Here is a 17,591-nt window from a genome sequence, read left to right as displayed (position 1 = left end):
TACCAAGAAATATGTTTGTGCACCTTGTCAGGAAGAGGACAAGAAACCAGGTCATATGACAATATCTTAACACCAAGTTAAGCATTAATAATGCCAGTAATTACACAATACTGCATAAGAGAAAAGAATACAAAATTGACTTGTTTGATCAGGGATAAGACAGTAAGTACTTTTATAATATACTGGAAACCTCCATCTTGGTGATGGAACAAACTTTGGTTTGTGCTGCTTTCAATTCCTGATGCAAAACAAAAAAACAAAACAAAACTACAACAATACACAACAGACATATAGAGCCTCCTGATATTGAAGACAAGCTTGAATGGTCATAGAAATAAGGTTTGAACATATTTAGGAACATTTCACTTCTAAAAAAAAATACCATGTGTCTTAATTTTCATGCTTAGCAGCAGTGATACCTCTTGGAGATATTTTCATACACAGCCTAGAGGGTGTTGAAGATGAGCAGGTCAATAGAGCTGTCATACATCACAACCAATGAAGGCATAAAATGGCAAAGACAGAGCATGGAAGAATTCTGCCTCCTTCTCTTCTAAAGATTTACAGGGTGGTAAATGAATTTTGATCCAGAGAAACATGAGGGAAAAAAGGGTGTATTTCTAAACACAGAGTACAAGACCAGCTCATACCAGGTTGCCAATGATGTATGTTAACTGTTAGTTCATATATTACTTTTTTCCAGTAAACAATCTAGCAATTGGTATACTCATTCACTAATCTGACCCACTGCCCCATCTACCTTAATTTTTATTGCTAACACATAAAAAGGAACCATATGCAGCCAATAACTTTATTAATTAGCAATACTTGTGCATAATCATAAATAAGCATAAAAAAATAGCAACCAGAAAGTGCATATTGCCTCTCTCGCCCAAAAAACTTCCCTCCCTCTGTATTGTGCAATTATATTGGGGAAAAAAGGCACAAGGATAGTCTCTCCCCCAGCATTATTATTGCCTCCGGCATCCCATCCTGCAAGTATTTGGTGAAGACTGGGAACACCACCCTATTGAGAAAAAGAACACATGAGGATGACTCCTCCTTAGCACAATCCCAGGGAAGCAACATGGGAGGGAGCATTTGTACAGGTTGATTTAATGATCCCAACCCACCACAAGGCAATTGTAATGATTGCCTACTCTAATAGACTCAGACTCACAAGCAGGAACTTAATGATATCTGATTTATTAAAGAATAGTATGCAAATACAGAGAAAGCTGAGAATGAGCAAAAGCGTGCCAAATACAAACTAAAAACCCTCGGTGCAAACGTAATCCCTCCCCTCGCCCAGCCGTTTCAAATTCCCCACTGCAGGTGCTGTAACCGTTTCTGCTGATGTCCTGGGAAGAAAACCTTGAACACACGAAATAACCCAAACACATTCCATACAGCTGAATACAGATAACCCAGGAGAAGAATCCTCCTCCCCTCCCAACCGAAACACACATCAGCAAGTTGACATGCGAAACGTTACGATGTACCATGCATATTGCAACGGGGAACATGACAGCAATGAATGTAGCTTGGAAGGAAAAAGGTCGCTCACCCTTGTCCCATTGTAATATCTTTCGATATTCCATTAAAACTTCTTTCTTTCAGGGCAAGATTCCAATTTGTTTAATACAATATTTACACTCTGATATTAATATATTTCATGTTACAACTGATGTTCTGGATGGAAAGACATTCCATCTGTGCACAATTAAACACATGCAGCCACTTTAACACGCACATCTGCATCATGTATTTGTGTGTAGAGGGCTGATTTTATCACCTCCAGGCTTTCCTGTGGCAATCTTTAAAAGAAGCACTCTGCTACTCTCTTCATTTTCAGAATGTTTCTTCAGCATTACTTTCTCTGTCATTGTTGTAGAATAAAGAACTATCGTAAGGCAAGAAACTTGTACATGATTTAGCTCTACAAAAGCAGGGCTTCTTTGATTCTTTCCCTTCTTGCTTGTTGCTTTGCTCTTCTATGGGCAAACAATTATGGTATCTTCCAGAATAATCATACGTAAGCTCTTCATATGCACAGATATCAAGGTCAGCAAAAAGTGCTAACTTAGGCACCATTGAATCTATTCGGACAGGCACCATAAAGAGGTTGGGTTCACAGGAGTGGTTCAGGAATCTACCAACATTACCAATATATGTGGGGTCCACAAAAGTCTCCATTATCCTTCCATTATACAAGTGTTCCCTAATTGCTATAATATAATTTGAATCACTTGATGTCTGCAGCTGAATCCTTCTACGTGCTTCATTAATGTTTAGAATTTCCCCAGCATATTCACACACAAATCGTCCTTTGGGGATGAATTCCAGAGTGCGAAGACCCCATCCTTTCTCAGTGGTCTTGAATACTTCAAGTTGCAATTGTAAGCCTCGTTGAACTACTCTATTTTGACACATCTCTCCACAGTGGCACATAGTGTTGCATTCAAAAATAGGCTTTGAAAAACCCAATTCACTTCTTTCAGTCTTAATGGATAAGTTTTCATAATTTTCTCCATAGTGAAGACATGAACATGTTGGGGCCAGACAGGAAGCAGAATGACAGCTGCATCCAGAGAAGGAGATCTCAGATGGGTCTGGTTTGCCTCCCTCTCCAGGCACATGATCAGGACTATACTGAAAAAGAAAACAGAGGAAATCATCTTAGGGGCTATAGTGCATACTCTATAGCTGAGAAGACTAGCAGAATATATTCTGTAAATAACCAAAAGACTGTCACTATATTTGCTGAAATACCTACCAACTCATGCATTGTTTAGAATGGTTGATTATACACATTTAATTTAAAAAGTGGATAAAACAGAAAGGCTTGATTAATGAAGATCTATAAACATCTCTGTTCTGCTTATATAAAATGCCACGCACTATAATTTCTTTTGGTGATTTATATATAGAAACTGAGTACTTGCCTATGATGAGAAGGAATTTTGGTATATTATATAGTTCAATTAAACCATTACTGCCATTCAGACTGTGGGAAACAATTCATGTGAGGTCAAAAAGGGGGTCAGCATACTCTCCTTTAAAAAGTATACAATTCATTTATTCAATTTCTGGTTAACAAATTAATTATTCCTTGCAACAGTTTTATTTTCTAAATGAACATGTATGGAAGTAGGATAGAAAAAATGAGGAATAAGAGGGGTTAGGAGAGAAAGATTAATCAGATACTGAACTGTGTTTTATTTTATTTTTTAAAAAGAACAAATTATGTCCGGTAGCTGCAGAAGAAAACGCTGCACATTTTTTTGAACCAGTATTTGATACTGAGCAATCAAGATAGCTGTAGTCTGAGGCAAACTGAATAATTGTCGCTTTACCATTTTCCTCCTTTGCTTCCAACATGATTTCTTCTGAATCTCTTACTATGCAGATGCTTACCCACAGGGCCCAATTGAGGATGCACTCATAATTTAATTATTCTAAAGCAGCTTATTAGCCAAGGAAAGGATAAAATTATCTTGCCAGCCTACCAAATCTCTTGTTTCTAATTTTATCTGATGGGCAAGCCATGATTTGGAACATTTTGGATAACAAATGCATCCTTTAATTACAGAAGAAAAAACATGGAAAAAGTTGTTATTCCACATATTGAAAGGAAGCAACAAATGGGGAGATGGAAGACAAAAATACATCTGATTTAATCTACATGAAGACAGGGCTATGAGAATACATTGCTTTAACAGGCTTCCACTCACCATTTCTTCACAAGAGGCTTCTAAAAGATCTGCTTTAACTGCAGTGAACATTAAAGCAATCCTATGCATTTAGACTAGGTGATGCTTTGAACAAAGTAACCAAGGATACTAAAGGAAGAAAGTTATGTTTCTGATGTAACAAATCTTAGTTTCCAAAAACGCTGCGGTCACAGAAAGAGATAATTAAACATTAAAAAATGTTCAAGATTTTATCATATGTAAGGACCTATTCATTTGGCACCTGATGAATCCATTTTGGGTTTCAAAGGCAGCTTGTTAAGTTCCCTGACACTCTGATGGCAGTTCAGCTGAAGCAAGTTTCCACTTGGAAGGAGGCTTTGATTAGATTGCTTCTAAATGGCCTCTCCCTTATATGTCAGTCCTAGGGGCTTTCTTGCTGCACAAAGGAGCTCTGGGAGACAAAATAACAGAAGAGACACCTAAAGCACTGCTACAGAGTGGTAAGAGTCCAACTGAACACATATAAAAGTCTATGCTAAGGGTAAGGACTATGTTGTGACAATAAGAGTGGCAAAATCTAAATATTTTTCTGCTCATACGGTACTACATCCATTTTGGGTGGGTGGATTGAGATGGCATTGCTCACACTTGTGAATTACTTCTGGTAGGACCAGAATGGGAATGGTACAACTATCCTGGCCCTCCTTGACCTCTTAGCAGTTTTCAGAACTGTCTGACATGGTCTTTTTTTTTTATCAGCTTCAGGTACTGAGAGTTTGGAGTCTCTCTCCCTTCCCGAGGACTAATTCCATCCAGTGTTAGGAGGTGCATGATATCTAGCTCTAGGCCACTGCACTGTAGGGTTCCTCAGGGTTCCACACTTCCCCCATTCCTGTTTAATCCTGACATGAAGCTGCTGGGTGAGGTTATCCAATCAACAAGGTCAGATGTCATCAATATGCTGATACTCTGTTGTATATTTTGACCCTAGGCAAACCAAGTTCTGGGTTCTGTTGTAATGCCTAGAGGCTGTTGGGCTGTGCATGGTGAACAACAGATTTAGGCTCAACCGTAGCAAGACTCCATTTCCAGGTATTTTCCAGCTTTCATGCTGGATGGGATTGCACTTCCCTAGACAGAACTGGTGGACAATTTGGAAGTTGACATTTGTAGGAGGGCCTTTGCAAAGATTTATCTTATGCACCATTGCACCCACTCCTGGATTGGAAAAGCTTTCTGTCCTGTATCCCTTAGTCACCTCACATTTGGACTACTGTAATGTGCTTTACATAGAGCTACCCCTGAAAACTGTTCAAAAGCTACAGCTGGTCCACAGTGTGGTAACCTAAGTAGCTTTGAGTGCAGCTTGGTATGACAATCTGATACTTTTACTTAACAAGCCGTACTGGTCACCAGTACAATTTGGGTGCAATTCAGGATGGCTCAGGGCCTGGGCATCTACGGGACTACCTTTCTCCAATCGTTTCTGTCCAATCCAGTAAGACTGGATTGGTATGCTCCAGGTTCTGTGTCATGTTCATCGTTCCAATGGTTTGAATACATCGTAACGTTTCACATGTCACTCTCCTGTTCCGTGTTTGTCATTTGCGGGGAGGGGAATTTCAGCCGTGCCAGGCTGTAATCTCCTTGCTGTTCTGCAGGAATGTATGTTTGGGTTATGACATGTCTTCAAGGTTACTTTCCCAGGCCGATGTGTGACGGTTGCCAACACCTGGGAGGGGGTGGTTGCTATGGTGGGGCGAGGGGCGGGATTGGGTTTGAAGCGAGGGTATTTAGTTTGTATTTGGCGCGCTTTTGCTCATTCTCAGCTTTCTCTGTATTTGCATACTATTCCTTTAATAAATCAGTTATCTTTAAGCCCGAGCTTGTGAGACTGAGTATTTGGGTTTAGGCAATCGTTACATAAAGCTGAGAATGATAATGAAATTTTCCGCTAGCCCCCATCCAAGCCTTTGGTGAAGGGGAGAGCTAGCGATGACTTTAACAATGGATGGACGAATCGGGGCGCAACAGCGCTCCAGCGGGGACGGCGTGGCGGAAGCTCGGTCGGGGCTAGCTCATGCCACCTGGAGACCCCAATACCCCACGTTTCCGGAGGTGGAATTCGCTGATCGGCGGGTCAGGCCGCAACGGGCAGAGTCGCGGGGGAGCGACCTCAGCGCGGTGGCCGGTAGCGATGTTCCGGAGTCGGGGATGGGTTTGGAGGTGGAGAGCGGCGCCCCGGTGTGGTCCCCGGAGTGGCTGGCATCCTTGATGGCCCAGGCTGGGACGCGGCGTGGCTGCATGGTTCCGGCGAAGGAGGGCGGCACATCGGCATTTTCGTTGGAGTGGTGGGTGTTCCTGCTGGCCGAAACCGAGCTGCGGTGCGAGCGCTCGGAGGCGCAGCGGGACTGGATGAGGAACTTCCTGTGGCTGGAGATGGCGCTGCTCCACGGGATGCAAGCGCGGCGGGAGAGAGGCATCGTTCCTGCCTGCGTCAGCGCCAAGAAGGGTGCGGCCTCGAGGGGCCTGGGCTGCGTGGAGAGCGGCGGCGGTCGGGCGGGATGCAGCGGAGAGGCCGAGGTGAGACAGCCCGCCTTGGGGCCCGAGGAAGAAGGCGACGCATTCATCGCACTGAGGGCGGAGGAGGTGGACCCACCGAGCGAGGCTGGCGATCAGCGAGAAATCCTGGATTTCGGGCGAGATAGGGGTGGGTTTCAGGGCTTTGTTTGCTGGAAGCATGTCCCTCCGGACTGAGTGGAGGGGCGGGGCTCTGTGGTTTGCTTTAGCATTCTCATGCTGTTTAGCCTTTTGCATTTATATGCTGTTTAACCACTGTAACCTGTTCCTTGCGTTTTGTCATGATCGCAATGTTCAATGCTAATATCTGCATCGTGAAAATTTTCATGCCAATGCTTAGATCTTGTGTAGAAATGAATGGGAGCGTTTCACATGTGGATTCTTTGATGCGTGTCTTCCTATGTATAGGTGCTGATGCGTGTCCCACACTGTAAAATCACTTAGCCCGTCCTTATTCTGCCTAGCCGCATGAACTTGCTGCTTAGTTTAGTTTCTTTAAGGGGGGCGATATGTCATGTTCATCGTTCCAATGGTTTGAATACATCGTAACGTTTCACATGTCACTCTCCTGTTCCGTGTTTGTCATTTGCGGGGAGGGGAATTTCAGCCGTGCCAGGCTGTAATCTCCTTGCTGTTCTGCAGGAATGTATGTTTGGGTTATGACATGTCTTCAAGGTTACTTTCCCAGGCCGATGTGTGACGGTTGCCAACACCTGGGAGGGGGTGGTTGCTATGGTGGGGCGAGGGGCGGGATTGGGTTTGAAGCGAGGGTATTTAGTTTGTATTTGGCGCGCTTTTGCTCATTCTCAGCTTTCTCTGTATTTGCATACTATTCCTTTAATAAATCAGTTATCTTTAAGCCCGAGCTTGTGAGACTGAGTATTTGGGTTTAGGCAATCGTTACAATCGTTGCTTAGACAATGTCATTTGGCAGCATCTGGGAGATACACCTTCTCTATTGCTGCTCCTGCCCTTTAGAACAGCATGCCCCCCTGCCCCAAGATTTGGTTGGCCCCAACCCTGCTTATCTTTCACAAGGCATTTAGAGGCTTTTTGGCCCTCAGTCATTGGGTCTGGTAGTGGTATGACCCATTAGTTTTTTTTCCTGGCATATATGTTATGTTTTGTGTTACGGTTTGTTTTTATGCTTTCTTTTGTTTTTTACTGGATTTATTATTGATACATGTTGCCCTGAGTCATGTGTTGAGTGGGCAGTTATATAAATTGATTAAACAATCAATCATCTTATGGGATCCAAGAGGCATACCTTCTCTATTACTGCATCTGCCCTTTGGAACAGCATTTTCCCCCCTCAGAGCCCATATTGTCCCAGGCCTTAAAAACCTGATTTTTCCCACAGGCACTGGGTCAGGATGAACTGTAAACCCACCAGAATGCAATGTACCTTAATATTGTTTTCCCCTGACACAACCTCTTTATTATCTTGACTTTAGTTTTATTATCTTACAGGAATGTCTTCAACCCTCTTTGTAAACTATGCTGAGTAGCTTGGCAAGCAGTCAGGCTTAACATTGAGTAAATATATGTTTATGCAGAAATTAAATCCTATTGCAATATACTATGTTCTCATATAAACATTTCAACATGGATAGTAAGGAAATATCAAAGTTAATCTTATTCCAAGAGTATTTTAACAAGTTACATCAATATGCATTGTATTTTCATTTTCCAGTGTTGATTTATGAGTTGTGAACTTCTGGGAATATGTTCATACTTACTAAAGCACCATGTGTGTAGAACAGAAATATACTGATCTGAGTTTAAGAAAATTAAATAGTATCTCAAACAATATTACTTTAAAGACTTGCCAAGCACTGCTTTCTACATCTGTCACAAAACAGAATATTAGTGGTATGTGAAAATTTCAGTAACTTTTAAAAAATCATTTTGGGAGGAGGTTGAAGTAAGCTATATTTATTGTATCCAGAAGGGCAGGTTAGCTCCCGTAAAGTACCAAGATACAACAAAATTGTTGTAGGACAAAACTGAGAAGAGCCAAGTATTTCTGTAGACATTCTGGAAGGAGCTATGAAAACTCAAAAAATATTTTCTTGGCTTCCTGGTCATGACAATTCTTTCCACCCCCACTTTGCCAAGTAATACAGATTGAACTGACACTTCCCCTTTTTACCATAGCATGTTCTTAAGGTATGGCATAAAGCATGGCTGCATGCTGTTAAAAAAATTACAACAGGTAACAGTCCTAGGACATTATGATCTGATGGAAGGTGTGTTACTATGGCTAGACTATCCCATCCAGAAACCATTGTATCTGGTAAATCAGATAGCTGGTAAAAGGCACTGCTAGTCTACAATGCTGGATCAAAATATAACCCATTAGTTACACATCTGTCTTTCAGAGAACTATTATCCAATCTAGAAATAACTCCATACCAATTTTTGGACAAAAACTCACCTATCCTAAAAGTTCTCGATCTTGTCAGGATTCATTCTCATGAATCTCCTTCAGGTCAAACTCAGCTCCTGGTCACTTCATAGTTATAGCAATGTAATTTTCTTGACAGCAATACTGAAGAGGTTTCTTATTACATTCTTCCAGTATGCTTGAGTTCCTATTCTAACCTACAGGCTTGCAAATTCCTGATCTCCCATCCAAGTACAAACCAGGCCCACCCCGATTAGCTTCTGAGCCCAGGCATGGTCAGCCACACACAACTGCACAATCAGGAAAAAAATTCATAACAATCTTTTATACCAAGGAAATTCAGTCACATTAAAAACCTTATGTTAAAAATACTTCGCATTTATTTCAGTAAACAAACTTGCGATGACCTTTTTTTTAAAAAAAGCATTTCTTTAAGCAACAAGATACAACAGTTTTGCCAGAACAAGAGTGACCTCTAATGGATGTTATTGATTCTTCAACTTACACTAACTTGAAGGAAAACAAAACTTTTCTTTTTCACACAGGGAAACCTCAGGTTTCCCTGAAGTGTCTTTACCATCTGCAACAAAAGTGTAAATTAAACTAGAGATACGATGAAAAATTATTATTTTGAATTTATGCCTCTCATACATACATTAAACATAAAAGTCCTGCTGTAGTGCTAAAGGTAGTAGACCAGAAGCAGGGAGGCCAGGTTTTAGTTTACCTTCAGCCAGAGAAACTCCCTGGGTAACTTCGAGCTGGTCACACTCTCTGTCCAAACCACCTCACAGGGTTGTTGGGGCGGCGGACTAGAAGGCAGCACTATGTATGTGGCCTTTAACCCTCTACAAAAGGCAAGACATAAATCTAATCAATAAACTATTGAAAAAAGCACAAGGAAAGCAATTCATTAGCAAAACAGAAGAATGCAATTGAACGGCAGCATTAAGGCCTGTATCTTGGTGAATGCACTAAGACTGAGGTGATTATTTTCAGAGTATACTTTCTTTAAAAATGTTTTAAAACACTTACAAATATTTTAATCCAAGAGAAAAATAACCTAGGATCTATACACACATGTAACCCAATCTGCTCTTGACCAATGAACATCTGAAGTCTGCATGGAATCGGGCTGCTTACAAAGAAGTTTCAAAACACCTTATCAACTGGTAGTTTTAAAAACATTACTTATTTTAAAAAAATAGTTTTTTGCCAGGTGCTTAGTTTTCCAAGGCATATGCATTTCTCTCATTGATGGAAGGTGAAAACGAGTTAATTCAATACACTATCTAATCAGGACAAACTCTTAAGCTTCCTTCGATTTCTTTGGCTCCGGACACCCTATTTCTTCGTTTTCCTCACACGTCGACTCTTAGGAATGGGATGGATCATTATTTGAAAGTCGGTGATCCCGAAAGATGCGTGGAGACAAATACATCTTATCTATTGTGATTGTAAACCGCCCAGAGTCGCTTGCCGAGATGGGCGGTGAAGAAATTTGATTGATTGATTGATAAATAAAATCTCAAGTTTTCTGCCATAGGAGTGGTATTTGGAGCAAGAGAAAACCGTGGATAACTGAACCTCAGAAACGTACAGGAAGAAGTTATCATCCAAAAGAAACCACGTGGTGGAGTGTTTCTGAAGTTTCAGCTCCTTAATCCCGCAGGTGCGTCAAAAGCCCCGTTCAGACAATTCCCCCCTCAAAGACCACAGGCACGAACTACACAGCGCTATCGTTCGACTCCACGGCCCCGCCCCACGACCACCGAATTCTAGGCATTGTAGTTTTCAGAAGCGTAAGGTTTCCGCTGCAGATAGGAACTCTCACAGAAAACTCCAATTCCCAGCGTCCCTTTCGATGGACCCGCCGCAGTTTCAAAAAAACCAAAACCTTACACTCTCAATGCGTCGGCGGGTGCGTACAAAGCGCAGCTTTCTATCCGCCCCTGCCCTGGGGCTGCTCAGCTCCTCCTCCTCCTCCTCTCACCTGGAACACCGGGAGTTCCTCCAGCCGCGGCCACACAGATACAGGCAGAGGCTCCAGCCCGCGGCTCACGTCCATACTCGTCTCCAACTACAGCGGAAAAACAACAGTCCGTTCAGCCCTCGCTTTGCCCCGCCCTCTCTGCCGAGATTGGCTGCCCTGCGAAGTTTCGCTTACTAATAGCGAGCTTCAGCCAATGGTAAAACAGGAGAACTCTGGGAGCGTTGCTCGGTCTCTTTTGAGGACAGATTGAATGGAGTTGTGCAGAATACATTGCTTCTGGGTTTCGTGTGAGACTTTCCCTTTGCCTCCCTTCCCACAGGGAAGAGAGGCAGAAGGAGATAGCAAAATGCGGAAGACGACAGGTTTTTAGCACAGCAGCAGTTTGTTTTCCTCATCCTCAATATTTGGTCTCTGCAGAGCTGTCACTCCCACCATGAGAAAAGCAGGGGGAACCCCCAAAGAGACCAGTTCCACCCACAGACTGGTCTAATTTTCATATCTCTATGTACTTTTCAGGTTTCGCTGCAATCGTCCTTTCCAAGAATTATTTGAAGACTAATTTTAAAAAGCTTCATGCGGAAATGCACACTGACTAGAAATGTGATCCAACATTTTTAGTTAGATTTTGTCTGTATATGTTAGGGATAACTGAAAGTGCTTCAGGGTTGTTGCTCCCAAGTGCCACACTACTTTTAACAAATACACTTGATTCGCATATTACACTAAGCCATAATTAGTTTGTTTGATTTTGGCTTTGTACAGCTCTCAAAGTTTTCATTATCTCTTTGCTGTCTTCTAGTGGTAGTCCAGATTTTTGCTAGTAGAGCTAGTTTTGTGTACTGGGTGAACAGAACCAATGTAGTTTGCAAAAATTTTCTAAACAGTGACTGAGGGTTAAATGTGAAGTAGCTAACTGTAAATTGTCTGGTAAAAGCATGATGTTTGAACCCAGACAATGTGATCACACAACATGCTACTTTGTCGTTTACTTGACCATAAACCATTTACTTGACCTGAATAAACCACAATTGGCTGGGTTTGCACTACTGTTAAACAATACATGAGTGGCTTTGGGTATTAAGGCCCCCTGGGTCTGGGGATTTTCCATCTCTTCTAGATGGGGTTGCTCTACCCACAAAAGAACCTGTGTGCAATTTGGGTTTCCTCCTGCTCCTCTTTGAGGAACAGGTGGTAGCAGAGGCTAGGAGGCAATTATGTGCACTCCTCGATCAGCACATGTTATACCTCTGCTCTGTGAGCTATACTGGTTACAGTATGCTTCTGGGCTCAATACAAGGCACTGGTACAGGTAGTCTGCGACTTACGACCACAATTGGGACCAGAATTTCCACTGTAAGTCATTGTGGTCATAAGGCGAGTCACCATGTGACTGGCCCCAATTTTACTATTCGTTTTACGGCGGTCACTAAGTAAATCCAGCTTCCCCAATGGGCATTTTTTGTCGGAAAACAGCAAAAAAAAAAATCACAAAACGTGATCATGCGACCCTGGGATGCTACAACTGGTCATAAATGCAAGCCAGTTGCAAGTGCCCAAAATGCAGTCATGTGACTGTGGGATGTGTGTGCATGTGCATTTTGTGGTCGTAAGTCGAGGACTACCTATAATGACCTAGAAAGCCCTTCATGCTGTGGGATCAGATTATTTAAGGGACCACCTCTCTCCAATTATGTCTACTTGTCCATCAGGAGAGGCACACTCCTGGTCTTGACTATTGGGGAGTGCCATCTCCAGGAAGAAGGAAGGCCCAGGAAGAAAGCCTTTTGCTGTTTTTATGTATGTATGTGTATATGTGTGTCTGTGTAAACTATAGTTTTTAATTATTGTTAGCTATTCAAATTCATGACTTTGAGATAAGCGACCATATAAATTGAAATAATAAATAAAGGTTTATAAAACATATTAGCTGCCTTTGCACAACATGTTAAATCAGTAACAAGCAAGCCATATTTTTGCTTAGCATGTTGTATGAAAAAGCTGTGTCCCCAGATATTCTTGCTCTCCAGTGCCCATCAGTACCAGCTAAAAGATAACTGGAGTTGCTGTTCAAAAACCACCAGGCTTCCTGTGATAAGACTACCCTAGTCTTATCACAGCTCACTTGGTCTTTACAAATCTGAAAATGAAAAGTGAGATTTCCATTTATTTATTACAACATTATATATACTGCCCATTTCCACAGGACAAAAGGTGGTTTATAAAAATAGAAAATATATACAATAACACCTGGAACATAAAACCTACAAAGTTTAATAAGCAGTCCTCATATCTTAAAGTCTGAATACTTAGGGGAATAGCCAGGGTTTCATGAAAAGAAAAAAAAAATCAAAAGTGGGGAAATGGGAGACAAAAGACAGAAATTATCTTTTATTAGATTTTGATGCTTCAAATGTCTATTTCAAAAGATTCCTTGCCTTGTTTCTAAGACAGCTGGAAGAAAATGTTTGGTGTACTTTAAAAGCTTAATTAATAGTGACCACTAATTTAGTCACAAAGGGAATTCCAACTAACGTATTAGTTTCATTACTTATTTTTCATACTTTGCCAAGTATCTGAAAATAATAGCCGTTCATTTTATAAATGTCTAAATGACACATTTTCCGTGAAAGGAAGGGCCTCTGGCTTGCCAGTGTGCCCTTCTGTTATAAGGCCAAGCTCATTATCGGTGGGTTATTGCTGGGTTTTTCCTTGATGAGCGGTCAAAGATCATTTTCAAAGTCCTGACAAAGAGTAGAGGCACCCTGCTGTTTCCTAATGAGACGGGAAGCCCTAATGAAGCACATTAGAGTTGGAGGAACCATCAAGTTCATAGGATGTCACAATGTCAAAAAAGTTACTACTGCTTCTCATCTATAACTAAGAACAAAGGTAGGTAGGGTGCTGATTCCTGAAATCCTAATGCCCCTGCCCCCAAATACATCCCAACCTCATTACATACAGAGGAAATAGTTACAACAATTAGTTAACATGAAAGAAGGACAGCTATTGTCAGAATGAAACTAATCTCAATTTTAAGTGGAAAGTAAATCACTTTGGCTAAATAGATTTAATTAAACTATGGGTGTCTCCCTTTGAAATTTTCTGTTGAAGTATTTTAACTCTAATGGCAACCAACAATAGTTAGATACTGCAGAAACAATAGTGTCTTGTGACAAAGACTAACACATTTACTACCGTATAAGCTTTTGTCACAGTCCTCTTCATCAGATGCAAATATACTTTGAGATCTTATGTCAGATATTGTATGTTTAAGTCTTCTAGTTGTAGGGCTACCTACACTTTGTTCTGGCTTTAGCATATGAGGTTTATCTATGTACTAGGAAAACTTCTAGATTTCTGCAACTCAAACTGTTATTCAAAGTAAAAGTGCAAGTAAGACTTCTTCTCTAATAAAGGTTACTTTTCATACATGTGAAAACTGTATCCTTCTGGGTAACAGGAGATGAATAATGGTTGAAATTGATAGAGACATGAATTGATCCCATGAGAGCTGCTGTACATGAAATGTGGTACACTGAAACACAATCCTGAAATCCACCTGTAAAAGCTTCTTCTAGTATTTTGACAGGTGAGTGTGAAATTATTAAAAATTTGGGACAGAGGTGCAAAATTAGAAACTCTGAGGCTGAAGGTGTTCCCAAAGCCCATGATGCTGCCTCTGGAGACTTCCAAAAGTTGTTTTCAAATTGTAATGTATAATGTGATAGAAGAAGAAAATGTTTACAGTTATGAGTAGAAGTAATCACATTAACTATGCATCATTTTAATTATCTATACATTAAGTCAAATTTAGGTTTTGCTCTGATGCTCCCCATAAGTATGGACTTTAGTCCAGAAAAAGTCGCACAGTCCTGGTTTAGGCTGTGAAAGTAAACATAGCACTGTTAGGTCCATATGCTTTCTGTTTTCCCTTACCACTTCACAAAGTGTTTTTGAAATGAAAGGATTTGCAAAGGAAGCTTCTGATGTGACACATTCTGGAGTCCTGAAGTTGTGCTTCTCTATGGAGGAGGCAAGCCAAAAATTTTACCAGGCACACCCAAACAACAAAATATGAATACTGGCTTTATATTTAGCTGATACATAGTTTAAGCCATTGTTGCTTAACTGAGTGTGAATATTGTATTTGGAATGAATTCACACATTGTGCTAAACTATTGTTTGCTTAATCATGTATCAAATAAACTACAGCGACTTGTATACTAAGTTGGAAACCATGATTGGGGGTCATAAAACACACTAAACCAAGACATAAGCACAATATGGCTTAGATCATGCATGAATCCAACCTCTGTTATGCTCCTGAAACCAATCCAGCCAGGGGATCTAGTGATGGGTGTGGTTATGCTAAACTCAGGGCCCATTGTTGGGTCTGAACCAGATAGTGAGGAGCCTCTGGACCCCAATGTTTGGTGTACAACTGACCCCTAACACCAGACATTGCAAACTCTCAAGAATTGTGCTACATCTGAACTGAGATATGGTAGCAGAATGCTCAGCTCCTGCCCCAAGGACTCCTGGGAAGGAATAAAAAATCAGGAGTCTGCTAGCATCTTTCCGGCTAACATATTTTATTAAAAGGCATATGTTTTGTGAGCTTCATCAGATGAAGTAAGCTGCAACTCATGAAAGCTTTTGCCTTTTAATAAAATATATTGGTTGGAAAAGTTGCTAGCAGACTCCTGATTTTTTGCCATCATAGACTAACATGGCTCTCCACCAAAATGTCTGGGAAGTCAACAACAGGAATGATTGTTTGCATTGTACCTCCCCCCAGGCACGTACCACTGAAGAACAGGATCTTAGATATAGTTTCTGAAATATGGCTCAAGAATAAAGGAAAACAGCTGCATTTCCTTTGCAGGCCACTTGCATTTTGTAAACGACTTGTTTTTCACTGACCTGGAGATGTTGCCCTGTCATCACCTCTGTAGATTCAAATACCTGATGTTACAACAGTGCAGGGGTGGGTAGGTATGGTCTGCCACTGGGGGCTGAAAATGGGCTTTGTGACTTTAGCCTGTGCTGAACCAAAACACTGATCAGAAACAATTCACTGCTATCCCTTACTTTACTAGTAAGGTGAGCAATGGTAGCACAGAGCTTACTGCGGGGGTAACTCTTCCACTACCTTACTGTAAGAATGATTGGGAGTTGCTACCTGTTAACTGTTGGAACTTCTGGCAAATCCAGCATGCCTCATTTGCATATGAATTAACATGTAAATTGAGTTGTCCCACAATGCAACTCTGAGGAAACTGTTTGTTGCCACTCCCACTTCCTCTTTCTCTCTTCCTTCTTCTCCACCAGAAGCAAGTACAGGGATGTGTGCTGTTCTCCTCCATTCTGGGCACCCTGTGGTGGGCCTGGAATTCCCCTTTCTTCCATGCAGCTCTTGGCAGCTGTAGGGCTGGGAGTTTAGGGCAAAACTAAGTATTTAGAAAGAAAAGAAGAACAAAGGAACTTCATCTTTTCCACCAAGATGGATGTAACAGAACAACAAAGAATAAAGTAAGATTCTTTTTACTTCTTAACCTAATCTGTTTAAGCATGTGATTCTTTATGCTTGGGAGGGCTGAGTGTGTAAGATCAATAACCCGTATTTCTCTGGCATGCTCATTGAAGCTATCTAAGATAATTTTCTTTTTTTGTGTCAGCTTCTTAGCTGTGTTATAAGCTCTGCTCCATTTCAGTGGTTCTAGCAGGCCACCAAACTGGCTTCATTAACTGTCTTGTGTAAAAATGATTCCGTCTCACTCAATGCATCACTCATATTCCTTTACAGTATTACTTTTGCATGGCACAACATCCAGGATAATACCAATATGTTTAATTCTATATATTTAAAAAAATCCTTGAGCCTTGCCATAACTAGCTGTACTGTCAGAAAATTAACAATTGGGATACATGTCTTCATAGATATCCACAGGTCTAGAAAAAGGATCCAATGATTTCAAGCATTTAAACATAACACGGGTGTGTTACTGTTCATGTGATCCTTTCCATTTCTCACGCACACACGCTTATGCATTATGGTCTCATTCACACATCACATCAAGCCATAATAATTTGCATGAGTTTGGTTAAATGAGTTGTGTGAGCCCAGCCAATTCTCCAGTAAACCAGTATCAAACTATGTGTCATGAATTGCTTGAGCCCAACACACGCAAAAGCTCTGAGTATGAGTTTTATTGGTTGGTTTGCCTGCTTTAAAATAGAAAGGAGAGAAAGAGAGATTGTTTCAGATTCACGTTTTTGCATTTCAAAATTAATGGATATGGGATAACAGCACTAGGGAAGACATCTCTCTAAGTTCTTAGATCTGGGCTGCAAAAAGATGTAGAGATACTGTACCTAAAGTTCTACAGTAATTCTTTTCTGCCTTCTAGTGGTCACTCAGAGATGTGCAATCCAGGTCTGATAGTCCTACCTTAAGACCAGGGGAAGAATAGGCAATATTTATTTGTTTATTTATTGGTTAAATGTGTATCCTACCTTCTATTTATTGGAATAGATAGGCTAGCAGTCTCACAAAATATGAGGCAGCTTTGTGCACCTCTTTCTTTTTATAAATATTAAAATATTTATAATTAGCTTTATTTCAGTCAACATTACAAATAAATTGATTCTGAGATTTTCTGTGTTGCTGTTTCCTGGACCGCTTAGCCTTGTATTGTCATGTATTCAAATAGTGAATTCTAAGTCATCCTTCATTAATCCCAAAGTAAATCCTTTGCTCTTACCATGGTTACTATGGTAATAACACCTCGCAATATCCAAGGGCATTGCACAGTGTTGCAAATAAATATATCTGTGGACTATGGAGAAACAACACCTTTTAAAAGTTTAAAACTGTCTGCAAGAATCAAGGATTCTAATTCTCAGTTTGGTCCAC

General features: G+C 40.9%; 1 protein-coding gene across 1 annotated transcript; it reads right to left on the bottom strand.

Moving 5' to 3' along the window:
• Positions 1-1,367: 1,367 nt before the first annotated feature.
• Positions 1,368-10,750, bottom strand: LOC134489123 (histone-lysine N-methyltransferase SETMAR). Its single transcript, XM_063291606.1, has 2 exons — positions 10,676-10,750; positions 1,368-2,652 (listed from the first exon to the last, which is right to left on the bottom strand). The coding sequence occupies exons 1-2, from the start codon at positions 10,748-10,750 to the stop codon at positions 1,852-1,854; spliced, it is 876 nt and encodes a 291-aa protein (XP_063147676.1). The 3' UTR covers positions 1,368-1,851.
• Positions 10,751-17,591: the final 6,841 nt, after the last annotated feature.

Source organism: Candoia aspera, chromosome 2, assembly GCF_035149785.1.
Source record: "Candoia aspera isolate rCanAsp1 chromosome 2, rCanAsp1.hap2, whole genome shotgun sequence".
In the NCBI taxonomy this organism is placed as follows: domain Eukaryota; kingdom Metazoa; phylum Chordata; class Lepidosauria; order Squamata; family Boidae; genus Candoia; species Candoia aspera.
Note: the sequence above shows the minus strand (reverse complement) of the source record. Positions and strands in the feature narration are given on the sequence as shown.